The sequence below is a fragment of the Hyla sarda genome, chromosome 4 (genome assembly GCF_029499605.1).
Source record: "Hyla sarda isolate aHylSar1 chromosome 4, aHylSar1.hap1, whole genome shotgun sequence".
Taxonomy (NCBI): domain Eukaryota; kingdom Metazoa; phylum Chordata; class Amphibia; order Anura; family Hylidae; genus Hyla; species Hyla sarda.
In genome coordinates, this window is record NC_079192.1 from 11,362,569 (window position 1) to 11,382,108 (window position 19,540).

Genomic DNA, 19,540 nt, shown 5'->3' on the forward strand with positions numbered 1-19,540 from the left:
GATGCACGAAAACACGTCCGAACTAAAACTACAACTCCCAGCATCTTACACTGTAACCTAAACGGTAGAACTATAAAGTGTAACATGCTGCAACACCCACACAACCATAGGCTGTATCAGGGCATGCTGGGTGTTGTAGTTATCTAGTAACTGAATGCAACTTCCAGCATTTTCTGACACATAAATTAGAGTAAATAAAATGTTCACTGTTACCCAATCAAAAGACTCCATATATAAGTCCCTATGAAGACTGAAAAATTGTGATTAAAATATTTAGTGTGTATATATGTGAATAAGCCCCTGATTTTCTTTAAATAAAAATAATGTACAAAAATAAATATACCGTATTTATCGGCGTATAACACGCACCCCCATTTTAACAGGGAAATTTAAGTAAAAAAAATAAAATGTAAAATAAATAACTTGGACTAAATGCCACATCATCCCCCCCCCCCAACTTTGTTTTCTTCTGCACCTCAGTTTGGTCCCGTCCCCTCCAGTGCCACATTTACCCGTCTCATCGCCACCCCCCCAAGTCTCATCGCCACCCCCCCAAGTCTCATCGCCACCCCCCCAAGTCTCATCGCCACCCCCCCAAGTCTCATCGCCACCCCCCCAAGTCTCATCGCCACCCCCCAAGTCTCATCGCCACCCCCCAAGTCTCATCGCCACCCCCCAAGTCTCATCGCCACCCCCCAAGTCTCATCGCCACCCCCCCAAGTCTCATCGCCACCCCCCCCAAGTCTCATCGCCACCCCCCCCAAGTCTCATCGCCACCCCCCCCAAGTCTCATCGCCACCCCCCCAAGTCTCATCGCCACCCCTAGCTATACAGACATTAACCCCTTAAGGACCCAGCCAATTTTCACCTTAAGGACTCGGCCATTTTTTGCACATCTGACCACTGTCACTTCAAGCATTAATAACTCTGGAATGCTTTTACCTTTCATTCTGATTCCGAGATAGTTTTTTCGTGACATATTCTACTTTATGTTAGTGGTAAAATTTTGTTGATACTGCCATCATTTCTTGGGGAAAAATTCCCAAATTTTATGAAAAAATTGAAAATTTTGCATTTTTTTAATTTGAAGCTCTCTGCTTATAAGGAAAATGGATATTCCAAATAAATTATACTTTTATTCACATATACAATATGTCTACTTTATATTTGCATCATAAAATTGATGAGTTTTTACTTTTGGAAGACACCAGAGGGCATCAAAGTTTAGCAGCAATTTTCCGATTTTCCACAAAATTTGCAAAATCAAAAATTTTCAGGGACCAGTTCAGTTTGAAGTGGATTTAAAGGGCCTTCATATTACAAATACCCCATAAATGACCCCATTATAAAAAACTGCACCCCTCAAAGTATACAAAATGACATTCAAAAGGTTTGTTAACCCTTTAGGCGTTTCACAGGAATAGCAGCAAATTGAAGGTGAAAATTCAAAATCTTCATTTTTTACACTGGCATGTTCTTGTAGACCCAGTTTTTGAATTTTTACAAGGCATAAATGGAGAGAAATCTTCCTTAAATGTGTAACCCAATTTCTCAGGAGTAAGGAAATACCTCAGATGTGGATGTCAAGTGTTCGGCGGGCGCAGTAGAGGGCTCAGAAGGGAAGGAGCGACAGTGGGATTTTGGAGAGTGAGTTTTTCTGAAATTTTTTGGGAGGGCATGTCACATTTAGGAAGCCCCTATGGTGCTAGAACAGCAAAAAAAAAAACACATGGCATACTATTTTGGAAACTACACCCCTCAAGGCACGTAACAAGGGGTCCAGTGAGCCTTAAAACCCCACAGGTGTTTGACAACTTTTCGTTAAAGTTGGATGTGAAAATTTTTTTTTTTTTTTCACTAAAATGCTAGTTTTCCCTCAAATTTAGATTTTTTTTTTACAAGGCATAATAGGACAAAATGACCCTCAACATTTGTAACCCGATCTCTTCTGAGTATGGAAATTCCCCATGTGTGGACGTCAAGTGCTCTGCTGGCGAACTACAATGCTCAGAAGAGAAGGAGTCACATTTAACTTTTGAAAAGCAAAATTTGCTGAAATGGTTTATGGGGGAGGGGCATGTCGCATTTAGGAAGCCCCTATGGTGCCAGGACAGCAAAAAAAAAAAAACACATGGCATACTATTTTGGAAACTACACCCCTCAAGGCATGTAACAAGGGGTCCAGTGAGCCTTAACACCCCACAGGTGTTTGACGACTTTTCCTGAAAGTTGGATGTGTAAATGATTTTTTTTTTTTTCCACTAAAATGCTAGTTTTCCTACAAATTTAAAATTTTTACAAGGGGTAATAGGACAAAATGCCCCCCAAAATTTGAAACCCGATCTCTTCTGAGTATGGAAATACCCCATGTGTGGACATCAAGTGCTCTGCTGGCGAACTACAATGCTCAGAAGAGAAGGAGCGCCATTGAGCTTTTGGGAAAAAATTTTTGGGAATGGAAGTCAGGGGCCATGTGCGTTTACAAAGCCCCCCGTGGTGCCAGAACAGTGGACCCCCCCCCCACATGTGACCCTATTTTGGAAACTACACCCCTCACAGAATTTAATAAGGGGTGCACTGAGTATTTACACACCACTAGCGTTTGACAGATCTTTGGAACAGTGGGCTGTGCAAATGAAAAATTACGTTTGTCATTTTCACGGACCACTGTTCCAAAAATCTGTCAGACACCTGTGGGGCGTAAATGATCACTGTACCCCTTATTACATTACGTGAGGGTTGTAGTTTCCAAAATGGGGTCACATGTGGGTATTTATTTTTTTTGCGTTTATGTCAGAACCGCTGTAAAATCAGCCACCCCTGTGCAAATCACCAATTTAGGCCTCAAATGTACATAGTGCGCTCTCACTCCTGAGCCTTGTTGTGCGCCTGCAGAGCATTTTACGTCCACATCTGGGGTATTTCTGTACTCAGGAGAAATTGCGTTACAAATTTTGGGGGTCTTTTTTTTTTTTTTTCCATTTAACGCTTGTGAAAATAAAAAGTAAAGGGCAACACCAGCATGTTAGTGTAACATTTTTTATTTTTTTTACTCTAACAGGCTGGTGTAGCCCCCAACTTTTCCTTTTCATAAGGGGTAAAAGGAGAAAAAATTCCCCCCCCCCCCCAAAAAAATTTGTAGTGTAAATTCTCCCGAGTACGGCGATACCCCATATGTAAATCTAAACTGTTTCCTTGAAATACGACAGGGCTCCGAAGTGAGAGAGCGCCATGCGCATTTGAGGACTAAATTAGGGATTGCATAGGGGTGGACATAGGGGTATTCTACGCCAGTGATTCCCAAACAGGGTGCCTCCAGCTGTTGCTAAACTCCCAGCATGCCTGAACAGTCAGTGGCTGTCCGGAAATGGCGGGAGTTGTTGTTTTGCAACAGCTGGAGGCTCCGTTTTGGAAACATTGCCGTACAATACGTTTTTAATTTTTATTGGGGGGGACAGTGTAAGGGGGTGTATATGTTGTGTTTTACTCTTTATGTGTTAGTGTAATGTAGTGTTTTTCGGGTACATTCACACTGGCGGGTTACAGTAAGTTTCCCGCTGGGAGTTTGAGCTGCGGCAAAAAATTTGCCGCAGCCCAAACCTGAAGCAAGAAACTTACTGTAAACCCGCCCGTGTGAATGTACCCTGTACGTTCACATGGGGGGGGGCAAACCTCCAGCTGTTTCAAAACTACAGCTCTCAGCATGTACTGACAGACCGTGCATGCTGGGAGTTGTAGTTTTGCAACAGCTGGAGGCACACTGGTTGGAAAACCTTCAGTTAGGTTCTGCTATCTAACTCAGTATTTTCCAACCAGTGTGCCTCCAGCTGTTGCAAAACTACAACTCCCAGCATTTACTGATCACCAAAGGGCATGCTGGGAGATGTAGTTATGCAACAGCTGGAGGTACGCAACTACAACTCCCAGCATGCCGAGACAGCTGTTTGGGCATTCTGGGATTTGCAGTTTTGCAACATCTGGAGGGCTACAGTTTGAGACCACTGCAAAGTGATCTCCAAACTGTGGTCCTCCAGCTGTTGCATAACTACAAATTCCAGCATGCCCGGACAGCAAACAGCTGTTTGGGCATGCTAGGAGTTGTAGTTTTGCAGGATCTGGAGGGATACAGTTTAGAGACGATTATATAGTGGTCTCAAACTGTAGCCCTCCAGCTGTTGCAAAACTACATATTCCAGCATGCCCAAACAGCTGTCTGGGCATGCTGGGAGTTGTAGTTTTGGAACATCTGGAGGGCTACAGTTAGAGACCGCTATCTAGTGCTCTCAGACTGTACCCTCCAGATGTTGCTAGGCAACTCACCGGCTTCCGTAGGATCCAGCCACACGACGTCGCCGCCCGCCGATCTCTGTCGCCCGCAGCCTCCGGATCGGTAAGTGGACCTTCGGCGCTGGTCCCTGTCGGGTTTCCCTGTCCTGCCCCGCCTGTTGTGGGTGGGCAGGACGGGGAAAACGAAAGTAATAAATAATACCAATAAAACCAAACCTTATAGAAGAGTCACACGGAGCATAAAGATCTACAACACCGGATGTACCATAATCAGAGGTGATTTCTTCCAAAAGACAGCGCCACATCTGTCCTCAGGTTGTGTGTGGTATTACACCACAGATCCATCCACTTTAATCAGAACTGAGCTGCAATACCACTCACAACCTGAGGACACGTGTGGGGCTGTTTTGGGAAGAAATCGGCTGTAATTTTTCTATTCCTGGATAGAGGATACAGGGCGTAAATGTATGCCTGGGGGGGGGGGAGGACAGGACCTGCTGCTATAATCACAGCATTTAAAGGGGTACTCTGCTGCTCAGTGTTTGGAACAAACTGTTCCGAACGCTGGAGCCGGCAGCTCGCAATATCATAGCCCCGCCCCCTCATGACGTTACACTCCGCCCCCTCAATGCAAGTCTATGGGAGGGGGCGTGACAGGCGCCACGCCCCCTCCCATAGCCTTGCATTGAGGGGGCGAGGTGTGACGTCATGAGGGGGCGGGGCTATGATGTTGCGAGCTGCCGGCTCCAGCGTTCGGAACAGTTTGTTCCAAACACTGAGCAGCAGAGTACCCCTTTAATGTGTTAGGGGGGAACTTACAAAGACTCATCAGACCACAATGAGTCAAGATGGCGGACGGGGCTCCACTCACCTACTGCAGGGCTGTGCCCCCGCTATCTACTCCTCTTGATTTGCCATCTAGCAGACCAGAGAAGTAGATGGCAGATTATACTGATCAGTGCTGTCAATAGTTTGCTATAAATTGTCCCCTGTAGGGGCTTAAAAAACACCTTAAGGGGACAGGGTGTTAATGTGCACCCGCTCCCGTTTATAAAGCGCGCCCAGGAGCTGCGTGTGCTTTATAGCCGGTTGGTCCCAGCTGCTATCTCCGATTGGGCCAATGTCTGGCTTTAAAGGGGTATTCCAGGAAAAAACTTATATCAACTGGCTCCAGAAAGTTAAACAGATTTGTAAATTACTTCTATTAAATCTTAATCCGTCCAGTACTTATGAGCTGCTGAAGTTGAGTTGTTATTTTCTGTCTAAGTCCTCTCTGATGACACGTGTCTCGGGAAACGCCCAGTTTAGAAGCAAATCCCCATAGCAAACCTCTTCTAAACTGGGTGGTTCCCGAGACAGGTGTCATCAGAGAGCACTTAGACAGACAAGAACAACTCAACTTCAGAAGCTCATAAGTACTGAAAGGATTAAGATTTTTTAGTAGAAGTAATTTACAAATCTGTTTAACTTTCTGGAGCCAGTTGATATACGTTTTTTTTCTGGAGTACCCCTTTAACCCTATAGATGGCTCGATCAAAATTGATTGCAGCATCTAAAATGTTGGAAATACATTGCTGGTGAGCTGATCGAGACAATAAAATTGCGGGGTCCCGATCAGCTCAAAGGATGGGCAGAGGGTTCCTACCTGCAGCCTGCACTAATGGAGCGCCGATAACTGTGATCAGTGTTGTTCAATGGCTCAGCATTGTTGATCGTATGTGATCCCAAGATTACATGTCCTAATGAGGAATCCCGGTGTCCTTACATGGTTAACGTGTACTTGTTGCTTCAAAGAACTTCGGACATATCCTAGAGACCGACTTCTCCCGGCTTATTCTAGTTATTAGTCACAGTCTGAACACTCAGACCCCGATTGATCAAAACTCTTGACGTGTTTCTACAACATAACATGCCCATTTAACCTGTTAAAGGGGTACGCCACTGGCCAACATGGAACTAAATGTTTCAAACGCTGTTTTCGCGCTGTGGGGGGTCGGCCAAGCCCCCTCGTGACATCACGGCCACACCCCCTTAATGCAAGTCTACAGGAGGGGGAGTGACGGCTGTACCCTTATTTTTGTGCCAAAAGTTATCATTTTCTTAACAGAAGTAAAACAAAATCCAACCTAGATAAGTAGGGGATCATTGTAACCGTATGGACCTACAGAATAAAGACAAGGTGTCATTTTACAGAAAAGTGCGCTGTGTAGAAACGGAAGCCCCCAAAGTTACAAAATAGCATTTTATTAAATTTTTTTTCAATTTTGCCCCACAAGTTTTTTGGTTTTTTTTTCTGGTTTTGCTGTAGACTTTGTAGTAAAATTGGTGGTGCAAAAAACAAGTCCTCAAACTGAAAGCGTTTATGATTTTTAGAAGGGAGGAGGAAAAAACAAAAGTGCAAAAATTAAAAAAACTCGGGGTCCTTAACATTACATTATAGTAACAAGGCAGGACAGTGTGTCAGGCCGGTAGGTTGTATTACGTTACATGTTAGGTGTCAAAACTGCCAGATTTGAAGCATTAGCATCTCTGATCTTCTGAGTAACCCAGGTATGAGCATCTCTGGTCTCCAATATCTCTAAACAAACAGCAGATGGCGCCAAAGGTCTGCATAACCTCGTTATTAGGGATGTCCCGATACCATTTTTTTAAGACAAAGTACCGAACCTTTTTTTTTTTTTAAGTACTCCCCAATACCAATTACTGTTTTTCCCAATTATTATTATTATTAATTTTAGTAGTTCTTAATATAGTGTCTGTACCTGTGTGTGAAGGTTTTCTCACAATTCTTCTGTGATTTTCACCCCAATATTTATTTTTACCAGCATACAAAATGACTGTTGTCTCAGATTTTTCCCAGGTTGCAATGCAGCCGAGACCTGACGTCACTAGTCAGCTGATGACAGGGAGCCTGTCTGCTTCAATGGGTGGAGGGATCAATCTACAACTAATGCAACAGCTGGAGGCACCATGATTGAAAACCACAGGTCTTTTGAATGGATGCAGCTCATTTATGTTTCAATGGGTGGGGTGGCTGATGTGTGGGAGGGAGGAAAATGGAATTATGGGATTTGTAGGCAAAGAAGAAAACTCAAAAAAAGGAAATGCCAGTACACAAACAGCTAGTCACAGTGTTATGGTAATCTCATGACATGTGCAGATCCTTCCTAAGCAGGTCTATTACTGCCTGCCAGGTACATACTAAAATCACCTTATGAGGGAGAACTCCATGAACATAGCATAGCATTGATCAGTGTTATTGGCGATACTTTACTACTGCCTGCCATGGCTGACTTAAGTATAGGAGCGACGATCAGACAGCACGGTAAGGGACCTCCGGCCATTCTCTGATCTGGACACCACAATTTCACCGCAATTGGTGATGTTCGGCAAGAGCCACAGGTCCCGGCTATGACGTGCGATTCATAGTTTGCGCGCTGCGTAGCACAGTTCACCTCCGTGATACCTGCCCGCAGGTATTAGGTTAGGTATCGGGGACATTTGCACGAGTAAAAATGTCCAGTATTGATACCGATACCAGTATCGGTATCGGGACATGCCTACTAGTTATAAGCAGCTCTAATCTGAAGTTCCTCTAAGCATTCAGCAGGTGGCGCCAAACCACAAGTTCTGTGTAACCCAGGTATAAGAATCTCTGATCTTATGTGTAACCCAGGTATAAGAATCTCTGATCTTGTGTAACCCAGGTATAAGCATCTCTGATCTTGTGTAACCCAGGTATAAGCATCTCTGATCTTGTGTGTAACCAAGGTATAAGCATCTCTGATCTTGTGTGTAACCAAGGTATAAGCATCTCTGATCTTGTGTGTAACCAAGGTATAAGCATCTCTGATCTTGTGTGTAACCCAGGTATAAGAATCTCTGATCTTATGTGTAACCAAGGTATAAGCATCTCTGATCTTGTGTGTAACCCAGGTGTAAGCATCTCTGATCTTGTGTGTAACCCAGGTGAAAGCATCTCTGATCTTGTGTGTAACCAAGGTATAAGCATCTCTGATCTTATGTGTAACCCAGGTATAAGCATCTCTGATCTCATGTGTAACCAAGGTATAAGCATCTCTGATCTTGTGTAACCCAGGTATAAGCATCTCTGATCTTATGTGTAACCCAGATATAAGCATCTCTGATCTTATGTGTAACCAAGGTATAAGCATCTCTGATCTTAAAGTGGAAAACAATTTTTTTCTAAATCAACTGGTGCCAGAAAGTTAAACAGAATTGTCAATTACGTCTATATAAAAATCGTAATCCTTCCAGTAGTTATCAGCTGCTGTATACTACAGAGGAAGTTGTGTAGTTCTTTCCAGTCTGACCCCAGTGCTCTCTGCTGACACCTCTGTCCATGTCAGGAACTGTCCAGAGCAAGAGAAAATCCCCATAGCAAACCTCTCCTGCTCTGAACAGTTCCTGACATGGACAGAGGTGTCAGCAGAGAGCACTGTGGTCAGACTGGAAAGAACTGCACAACTTCCTGTCGAGCATACAGCAGCTGATAAGTACTGGAAGGATTAAGATTTTTATATAGAAGTAATTGACAAATCTGTTTAACTTTCTGGCACCAGTTGATTTGAAAAAAGTTTGAAGAAGTTCCTCTTAGCATACAGCAGGTGGCGATAAAGCGTAAGGTATAATCATCTCTGATCTTTTTATTTGATTCTTCATATTACTGGAGAGCAGTGGGCCTCCAGCTGTTGCAAAACTACAACTCTCAGCATGCACGGACAGCCAGCGGCTGTCCGTGCATGCTGGGAGTTGTAGTTTTACAACAGCTGGAGGCACACAATGCGAAACAGCTGGAGGCACACAATGCGGAGACTATACAGCATGTTAATACCCTGGGAAGACACAGTTCTGCATCTTTTTAATATTTTTTATTTATGACCTGTGTTCTAATGTCAAAATATTTTGCGCAAACCCCCCCCCCCCCCCTTTATGTGTGATGTCGTTGTCTCCGGTGCCGCCCGTGTGTTATCCGTGCCCCGGGACAGGACACCTTGCAGCTGCTTCTTCTGCCCAGTTGCTAAGTGTCCTGGGAGTAAACACGGAGACGTCTCCTGCCAGATCTGTGTGTTCAGACACTTGTCACAAGATTGTGTAAACACTTCTGCGCGAGCGGATCACAACACCGCGGTTAGTGTCAGCGGGCGGACGCCTCTCACCTTCTATTAACCCTTCTAGGGACGTTAAAAAAAAAACATAAAGGGTCTTACATCTTAAGGTGCTCCCCGTCGTCGTCTTTCGCTGCAGTAGATGTAGTGTTTACACAAAGCAGAATGCGCCCCCCATATCCCTCCACCCCTCGCTCTATTGTGGCCACACTTGTTAACAATGGGCCATACGGTGGCTGCCACTATTGCCTTACAACGCTGGAGTCCTGGGTTCAAATCCCACCAAGGACATCTCCTGCAAAGAGTTTGTATGTTCTCTCTGTGTTTGCGTGGGCTTCCTCGGGATACTCAGGTTTTCCCCCAAATTTCAAAACATGTATTGTGAGCCCCGATGGGGACAGGTACCAATTTTAGTGTGCAGCCCTGGGGAATCTGTGTGCGCTATATAAATAATTAATTATTATTAAGAAAGGAAATCTCTGATCTCTAGATGTCCTTGTATTACCACGCATGAACACTCACGTGAATGGCCGCAGCTTTCCCTTCAGCTTTCCCTTGTAATATAAGTTGTTAAAGGGGTATTCCGCCCCCTAGACATCTTATCCTTTATCCAAAGGATAGGGGATAAGATGTCTGATTGCGGGGGTCCCGCTGCTGGGGACCCCTGCAATCTCCCTGCTGCCCCCGGCATTCGTTAAGAGCGTCGGGTGCAGCTGTCACGCCCGCTCCCATAGACTTGCATTGAGGGGGTGTGATGTCACTAGGGGGTGTGAACGCGACGTCACGACCCCCGCCGCCCACACCTAGCATTATAAACGAATGCCGCGTGCTGCACAGAGATCGCGAGGGATCCAACTGTGGGACTCCCGCGATCAGACATCTTATCCCCTATCCTTTGGATAGGGAATAAGATGTATAAAGCCGGAATACCCCTTTAATCAGTTTTCAGGACAGTCTAAAATTTCTCCAGATAGTCCCCCGTAGGTGTTGCTCATCCATTCCTGAATAGGTAAAATGTTCTCCTCTCTTAATCTGTGGTTGACCTGCGATTGGTGCCCATGAGTATTTCCTGGCATTGGACGCCATTTTCTTTCACAAATCTGCCTTGACCCCGTTGGCTGCCGCCCATCCCCTGTTCCTGGAATCTGCCCACCAGGAAGGAGACACCTCTTTTTTTGTTGTTTTCGCCCTGGTGTTCATCAGTTGAGTCACCATGTTTGCAGAGATGTTTAATATGACAGAGATGTCGTCCACGCACCGGCGCCAACGTGGCCCTTGAGTCACCTTAGCTGGAAATTCTGTCATAGTCCTTCTCTATTATTTATTTATTCATTTAATTTATGCAGTTGATGTTTCTTCTCCAGAAGCAAAGATCTGCAGCCATAAGAAGGCCAAGAAGTGAGAATACAGAGAGGGTTAGGCTAAGTTCACATCTGTGTCAGGATCCGTTTTAAATTGGTAGGACTTGAGCGGACCGAAAAAGTGCTGCAAACTAGGACGGCAGGATTAGGGGAAAATGTGTAATTGCGATGTAATAAATGGTGAAATCCCCCAATTTCATGTCCATCCCCCATTGACATTTCCTCCCATTTGACGTCTATCCCCCAGTTCAACATTCCCCCCCCCACCCCAAATGTCACATCTCCCTTATTTCATGTCCACACCCCCATTTCACATTGCCCCATTAATATTGTGCATTGGGAGGGGGGGATAAGAATAAAAAACCCTAATGCTCACCCAGCCCTGGTTACCCCCTCCCCCCCGAGGTCTGCCGCAGATCCCGTTCCCCTCCATGCGGTCCATGTCTTTTGGGACTTATAGGACCTTCCTGCCCAGCCAATCACTGGCCTGACACATGACACTGCTGTGGCCACTCATTGGCTTAGAGGGAAACGTCCTGCAACCAGCTGGTTGCCTGGAGCACAGAGAAGATACCGGGACATCCCAGAGGAGAACGGGATCTGTGGCAGACGTACGAGGATCAGGGCTCTGGGAGCAGAAGGTTTTTTGTTTCCTTCTCGCCCAGATTACTTAGGACAATGTTTCCCAACCAAGGTGCATCCAGCTGTTGCACAACTACAACTCCCAGCATGCCTGGACAGCATTTGAATTTTGACAGCGGGCTCAGCATTTTAATTCGGTGGTGGCACAGACCCTGTGTGTGTGCATGATATGGTGCCGGGTTGCTGCCGCAAGTGGTCGCAAATTTTCCATATCGACTTATAGCAATTTGCAAAAAACACAGTGTGATATATCGCGCAGTCCTATTGCAAGTAGTCATTTTTTTTTTTTTTGTCAGGTCAGATCCTGCTAACTAAACAGACACAAAGTGGAAACCCAACGGACCCCATTAAAGTCAGAGGGATTTCTCGGGATCCGTTGGTGTCCATTAAACAGTCGGGTTCCGTTTTGTGGCACGGAGTCTGCAACGGAGCTCACTGATCGTAGTTCTGACGCAGATACAAACTTAGCCTTTGGTAGATTCCTCCACATAAAGGGCCAAATTCAGAACATTGCAGTGTAGCCCAAGACTTTACATCACTGGTCACGTGTTGAAAGGGGCCTGTCTGCTTCAATGGGTGGAGCGACCACTGGGTGGAAAGGAGACCATTCTCCACAAGGCTGCAGCTGTACAGCTATGGGTGGGGTGGCTGGTGTGTGTTTGTGTGGAATGACCTCACACTTACAAACAAGGGATCCTTGGACTTGTAGTTGGAGGGAGGGAACTCCAACAGGAAATAACAATTTCCCCCAAAAGAAAGCAGCAGCGTTATAGTAATCTCACAACACAGCCATTTAGCACTAAGGCAAGCACGGACCCATACTAAGCATGTCCAATAGTGCCTGGTAGGTAAGTATTAAAGTCTCCTTTATGGTGGAGAACCCCTTTAAGACCTTTTGGTTTGTTCACAGTTTATTCTGCAATTTCAGGATAAATGTTGATGTCCCGATCGACTTTCGCCATTTTTTTTTTATTATTTACAGAGATTTGAGAAGAAGTATCTAGCCGAACTGTCAGCCGGATCGCTGAGCAAGAGCACGCAGTTCGAGTACGCCTGGTGCCTGATCCGCAGCAAGTACACCGCCGACATCCAGAAAGGGGGCGTGCTTTTGGAAGGTGAGCGAAAGAGCCCATGGTTTTTCAGTTTTATTTTGAGCAACAAATTCTTGCAAAATGGCCAAAATCTTTCTGGATTAGGTTAGAGTCCTTGGTGGTTGTAAAGGATACACAGGTTTCTCTATAACACATGGTCAGTGAATATATGAGAGGGATACTCCACTGCCCCAGCGTTCGGAACAAAATGGGGTATTCTGGCTTTATACATCTTAGGATGGGGATAAGATGTATGATCGCAGGGGTCCCGCCACTGGGGACCCCCACGATCTCTGTGCAGTCCCTAGCATTCTGTGCCGGGCGTTGCCTCAGAGACGTGGACGTGACGTGCCTTCACGGCCACGCCCCCTAGTGACGTCACGCCATGCCTCCTCTATGTCTATGGGAGGGGGTGTGAAGGCCACGTCACTCCCCTCCATTCATGTCTATGGGAGGGGGCGTGACGGCTGTCACGCCCCCTCCCATAGACATGAATGGAGGGGCATGGCCGTGATTTCTCGTCCCCATCTCGGAGGCACAGAATGCTGGGGGGCTGCAACAGTGGCAGGACCCCTGCGATCATAAATCTTATCCCCTATCCTTTGGATAGGGGATAAGTTGTATAAAGCCGGAATAGCCCTTTAATATTTAGTAATATTGTGGATTTACCTTGGTGTTTTTGCTTTTAAGATCTTTTACCAAAGGGCAGTAAAGAGGAGCAGCGGGACTACCTGTTTTACTTGGCCGTGGCCCACCACAGATTGAAGGTGAGTGTGTAAGCCACGTGTGTTGTCATCCTCAGGAGTTTGAGGGGGTATTCTGAAATGTCTGATAGATGATGGACTGTTCTCCTGTTCTCAGGAATATGAGAAAGCTCTGAAGTACGTGAAAACTCTTCTCGGTAAAGAACCAAAGAACACACAGGCTCTGGAGCTGGAGAAGGTCATAGAGAAGAAGATGCAAAAAGGTAAAAGGGGTTTAAGGTACAGTTTAAATGGGGGTTGCATAGAGATAAGAAAGCAAGGAGTAGGTAAGGGGCTATCCTGTCACATGAAAGAATATACATTTCATTAAAGGTGGTCCCACATCTTCAGGAGTTCTTGACTCTTATTCTTTCCAACTCTTCCTTAGACATTAACTGTCAGCAAAGTGACCTCTGGTTTGTTTAGGGGAGAGAGAAATAAGTCTCTGACATACATCTCTGCCCCCTTTCCAGATGACTTCTTTACCCCCCCCTACTCCCTTTCAGACCTCCTCCTCTTACCTTATTTCCAGCCTCCCTTTCAGGCCACCTTCTTTTCACCTCTTTCCTGACTCCTCTGTCTTCTCCTCTACCCCTGTTTTCCTGCCACATCCTTCCTTTTCTGGAGGCCTCCTTCTCTACCCCCTTTATCTGCCTCCTCCTACTCTGCCCCCTTTCCAAGCCCCCCCCCCCCCCTGTCTTCTCCTCTTCCCCCATTTTCCTGTCACCTCCACCTACTTTTTTTTTTTTTTTTTGTTTCTGGCGGCCTCCTCCTCTCCCCCTTTTTCCAACCTTCTCCTCCCTATTCAGAACTCCTCCTCCTCCTCCTCTACCCCCTTTTCCAGCCTCCTCCTCCTATTCTGGCTCCATTTTCAGCCAGACTCCTCCGTCTCCTCCTCTTCCCCCCCCCCCCCCCCCTTTTCCTGCCTCCTCCTTCCTTTTCTGGCGGCCTCCTGTTTTACTCCCCTTTTCCGGCCTCCTCCTACTCTGCCCCTCTTTCCAGAGTCCTCGGTCTCCTCCTCTGCCCCTCCCCCCTTCCAACCTTCTCCTCTGCCCCCTTTTCCCGCCTTCTCCCTCCTTTTCTGGTCTCTTCCTACTCTGCCCCCTTTTCCGGACTCTTATTTTTCATCTTCCCTTCCAGACTCTCTTCCTACTCTGCCCCCTTTTCCGGACTCTTATTTTTCATCTTCCCTTCCAGACTCTCTTCCTAATGTATCCCTGCATTGCCATGATGAATTCCAGCATGACTGCTCTTTCTTTGCTTCACCATCTATCATTGGGAAAGAGTTGAGACCTTCCCCAAACACTTAGGACATAGATGGATTCTGCTGATTGGCAGGTTACGCAGGTGCTTAAGGGGTACTCTACTGGCCAGCGTTCAGAACATTTAGTTCTGAATGCTGCGGGGGTTGGCCACACCCCCTAGTGCAAGTCTATGGGAGGGGGCATGACAGCCACCACGCCCCTCCCATAGACTTGCATTGAGGGGGTGTGGTGTGACATCAAGAGGGGGCGTGGCCGACAACTGCAGCCCACACACAGCGTTCAGAACTAAATGTTCAGAACGCTGGCCAGTGGAGTACCCCTTTAATATGTATAGACACTTCAATAAAGAAAACAAATATCTAAAGAATAGGGGTGTATGGGAATGTGTCCAGTACAGGAGCAGTAAGGAAAGCTTGTCAATTGGTATAGAAAAAGGACATAAGGAAAAAATCTTTGATGTCTTCTCTTTCTTTCCTTTTTTTTTAGAGGGTTTAGTCGGCATGGCGATTGTTGGCGGAATGGCCCTGGGAGTTGCCGGCCTCGCTGGTCTTATCGGTTTGGCTATTTCCAAGTCCAAATAAAGGGATAAAATGTCTGATGAGGCCTTGTAATTACTTTTTGGCACTGTTCCTCGGTCACTAATCCTACATGTAGTTATACTGAAGTTTATGGCCTGGTCACTGGACAGGCAGAAGTTAATTTATTATCTAACACCAATGACTCGGATGCTGCATCGGTAACCAACCCGACTGGTATCTAACACTATTAAAGGATATTATCGCTGTTCTCCTCAATTTACGCTGCACTAGCTGAATAAATGGAATTCACATATAATGTTGTGTCAGAAATTTAACCCTACGTGACCGATCTGCCCATGTATGACCGGGTTTAGCTTCAGTTACGAAAATCATTTTGCCAATTTTTATGCTTTACAGGACACTGGTTTGTGTTGGATCTTAGTTCGTAACCCGTTACATTAGGCCTGTTTTTCAGGCTGTCACGTTCAGATTCCCTCCCGTTCGCCTTCGCTACGTAACCTTCGTGAGGCGTGTGCCACTCTTTTACACAACAATTTTTTTTATTTTTTCTGTTTGTTTTCCAGGATGGTAGCACAGTCGTTCTTATCGCTTGTCTCTGCCGTTAATCCCTTTATGAAGGTCCAGACAATTAGTTTCGTCCAATTTATTTATTAAGTCACCAGACCCCAGATAAATATTTTGAGACTTGTTGTTAAGGGACCCGGTCGTATTGTGTTTGTAAGACAATGACGAAGCACTACCCGAGGTATTTTGTTTGTTCAGTGAGATCATTTTGGCTGAGAAAGTGATGAGCGTCGATTGATAGAGATCGTAAACCTGTCTTTATTGGTCGACAAACCACAACAGCGGTACAGATGGCCATCACGTTTTTCCTACGACGTCAGGATAATTTCAATAGGGTCCCCCATAGGGGCGTAATTAGAGTCCCATGGGCCCCAGGGCAAATTCTGAACCTGCCCCCCTCCTACAACAATTAGAGAGTACATTAAACAATACACACATATATACATATATGCAATAACTCACCTGTGACGTCTTATAAAACCAATCACTTTTTCTTTTCTTCTCTATCTGGCCCAGACCGCCATTAAAACTTCTGGTTAAGACTTGTTTCCCCCGATTTTGCCGGAAAAACTATTAAGACTCCCTTTTCCAGCATAATCCAAACCTCTATGTGCCCCCATATAGTAGTAAGGCCGCCACCATACACAACTAGGCTCCATACTGCCCTCACATAGTAAAAGTAGACCCCTATATAGTAGTAGCCCCATTTAAAAAATAAAATAAAATTTAGCTCTCCCATCGTTTGCTTGCAGCTCCGGTCAGTCAGCTCCCCATGGCTCATCCTCTCAGTGCCCAATGCAGGCAGCGTCTCTGATTTTTTTTTTCTTTCTTTCTTTCTACTACTATGAGTGTAGTATGGAGCCTTGTTTGTATATGGTGGCAGCGTGGGGGCCTAACTACCATATGGGGGCACACCCATATAGTAGTTAGGCACACTGGCACCGGAAGTCCCAGCTAAAATGACAGGGAGCCACTGGGTTTCCGGGCACCCCCCCCCCCCCCCCCCTTCCCCTGTGATCGATATGCCCCTGGTCCCCCACAAAGATGTGAGGCCACCCACTATTTGAGAAGTAACTGGCTGTTCTACCTTAAGCCAGTGGCTTAAAGGGGTACTCCGGTGGAAAACGTTGTTGTTGTTGTTGTTATTATTATTATTATTATTATTATTATTATTATAGATAGATAGATATATAATAATTTTTTTTTTATCAGCTGGTGCCAAAAAGTTAAACAGATTTGTAAATTAATTCTATTTAGAAATCTTATTCCTTCCAGTAATTATTAGCTGCTGTATGCTCCACAGGAAATTGTATAGTTCTTTTCTGTCTGACCACAGTGCTCTCTGCTGACACCTCTGTCCGTGTCAGGAAGGGTCCAGAGCAGGAGCAAATCCCCCATGGCAAACCTCTCCTGCTCTCGACAGTTCCTGACAGGGACAGAGGTGTCGGCAGAGAGCACTGTGGTCAGAAAGAAAAGAAATTTAAAAAGAAAAGAACTTCTGTGGTATATAGCAGCTGATACAGTAAGTACTGGAAGGGTTAATATTTTTTAGATAGAAGTAATTTATAAATCTGGTTAACTTTCTGGCACCAGTTGATTTAAAAAAAAAAAAAAAAAGAAATTCCACCGGAGTACCCCTTTTTCAAGTCTGCACTCAGTCTTGCCACCCTAAAAAATGTTAAATCATCACACAACTGCAGTGGGTTGGATTTTCATGTAAAAAGCTGCTACATTAACATGAAAATTATAAGCCAAGGAAAAGAAAATACCAAATTTAGTTTTTGTGTTTTCAAATTTTTATTTTTTTAATAAAGGGACTTTTATGTAACTTTTTCTCACCTAGTGGAATAACCAGTTCTCCAGCTGCTGATCTGTTATAATGCTTATATTGTATTTATAGAAGATTGGATTCACAGCTAATGTAAATAAAAATGATATTTCAACAAAGATAAAGCATTATTTCTTTTACCGGGAGTGGAAAGCGGAAGAAATACGTTCAGCTTTTGAACCCTTCGGTAGCAGACGGAAGCTGCGGTTGCGATGCAGAAGAACATGACGGTGTGTGGTTGTCCTTATTTATCCTTTATTAGCATCTTGTCACCCAAGTCTCATTTCACATGGGAAAGTGAAGAACATTAAGTTGGGGTACAGATTAAAGGGTTAAAAGAATAAATTCTGCAGAAGAATATAGCATTGCTTACCTATCTGCCCCATTTGTTTTGGGGGACTTAGTCCTGTACTTCCTGGTTGAGCAGTTGCTCAGAACTACTATTCCCAGAATCCATTGCTTTCCCATAGTAGGGTAGCTCTCCACATAGCAAGTCTGCAAAAGCTTTTGTATTCATTCTCTGTCTGCTCCTCTGCCTGTGGCATTACTCAGCACAAGGCAGCATGCGGTAACCACCACTTATTCTTCTCTAAATGTACCAATAATCTCAGTATCTCCCATAAATGTGCGCGTGTGTGTGTGTATGTGTGTATATATATATATATATATATATATATATATATAGCAAAAAGATAAAGGCAGCACCTCAGTTGTCCAGAGTAGGAGAAGAAAATGAAAAAGGAGATGGGGTGCACGCATTCCTAGAACCTGGGTCCACTGGTTCCTCAATCCAGAGAAGTAAAGATGATGCAGCACTCCACAATAATGCATAAGGTGGTGTTTATTCCAGCATGTGCAAAGACAACGTTTCACCAGTCTCTCACTGGCTTTCTCAAGTAACTGATAGTGACATAGTTGGGTATAAATAGACCTCCCATTCGGTCATGTGACATAATTAGCAAAACAATTTACATAAGTAAACCAGGTGCATACAAAATCACAGTGAATATCTTGAACATTACATAACGTATAAAGTATCAAAGTGTATATACATGTGATACAGTGATCAGAGCTTAGATACTGATCATATAAAGTGTGAAAATAACATAAGTATACATGCAGGGGCGTGTAGACGTGAAATGCTTCCGGTTTCCTCGCCATGATGCCTGTGTTGCAGAGACGCCGATCCAGCGTGATACTGAAGAGATTCGCGGCTGTTAGCAACGCTTCCGGGTTGAGAGGAGGTAGCGGCGTCTAAATGACGTCATTGCTACCATGGAAACCTCTCTCCGTCATTAGCGCATGCGTAATGGGCCTGTGGAATGTAGAGAATGAACTGCTCATGCGTACTGTGAGTCGCGTCCTTGGCAACCAGTGCGTCCGTACCTTAGTGACCTTGCAACTGGGACTACTCAGCAGCTTCAGAGGTAGTGAGCGATGAGCGTATCCATGCGGGGCTTTTTCTGAGGTGAGTAATTGGTAAGTCTATTCACCATTCGTGGGTGTTGTTGTGAGGAAGAGAATGTGAAATCCCCATTAGAAAAAAAGAGAGTGGGGGGACCTGTTCCGTCTGTCGTTGTCCTTGGCAACAGGTATCCACACAGAGGCATAAAGAAAAAAAGGAAGAGGAGTGGGCATCCCTTATTTATGAGCACACGCAAGTCTCCTAGATAGGATAGACATCTTTGCATATTTGTCCTGTCGGTGTGTTTGAACCGACCACAGGTCCTGTCAACCATCATATTCCGTTGAGCTGTCGGTGTATGTGAACCGATCCCATGCTCCAGATCACTGTGCGTGTGTCGGTACCAACTGTGCGCTCTAGGTAGTAAAACTGAAAAAAGAAAAGAATGTGAATGCCATGTTGTATAGGATCACATTAGAGGCTCCCACATACACAGAAGGTCACATATATATCTCACGGACATAGACAACCCTGTCTAGTGTGTATAAGGGATATACGAGGGGGGTGTCTAAAGAGAGATGCTCATGGACATGTGCATACTCAGCACCAGGTCGAGAGGCTGTTGTCAGAAAAACCAACCGTAGCCACTGGCCGACCTAGACCCCTCATCCCACACATTATTGCAG

The 19,540-nt window shown here is 45.1% G+C and overlaps 1 protein-coding gene across 2 annotated transcripts in view; it reads left to right on the forward strand.

The window, feature by feature from the left end:
- The window catches only part of FIS1 (fission, mitochondrial 1), a 21,687-nt gene extending 4,445 nt beyond the window's left edge, over positions 1-17,242 (forward strand). For both annotated transcript variants that reach the window (XM_056570017.1, XM_056570018.1), the window contains exons 2-5: positions 12,402-12,534; positions 13,201-13,277; positions 13,372-13,477; positions 15,005-17,242. In XM_056570017.1, coding sequence (XP_056425992.1) covers positions 12,402-12,534; positions 13,201-13,277; positions 13,372-13,477; positions 15,005-15,099 — 411 coding nt within the window. In that variant the 3' untranslated portion in view covers positions 15,100-17,242. The remainder of the gene's footprint in view (positions 1-12,401; positions 12,535-13,200; positions 13,278-13,371; positions 13,478-15,004) is intronic.
- Positions 17,243-19,540: the final 2,298 nt, after the last annotated feature.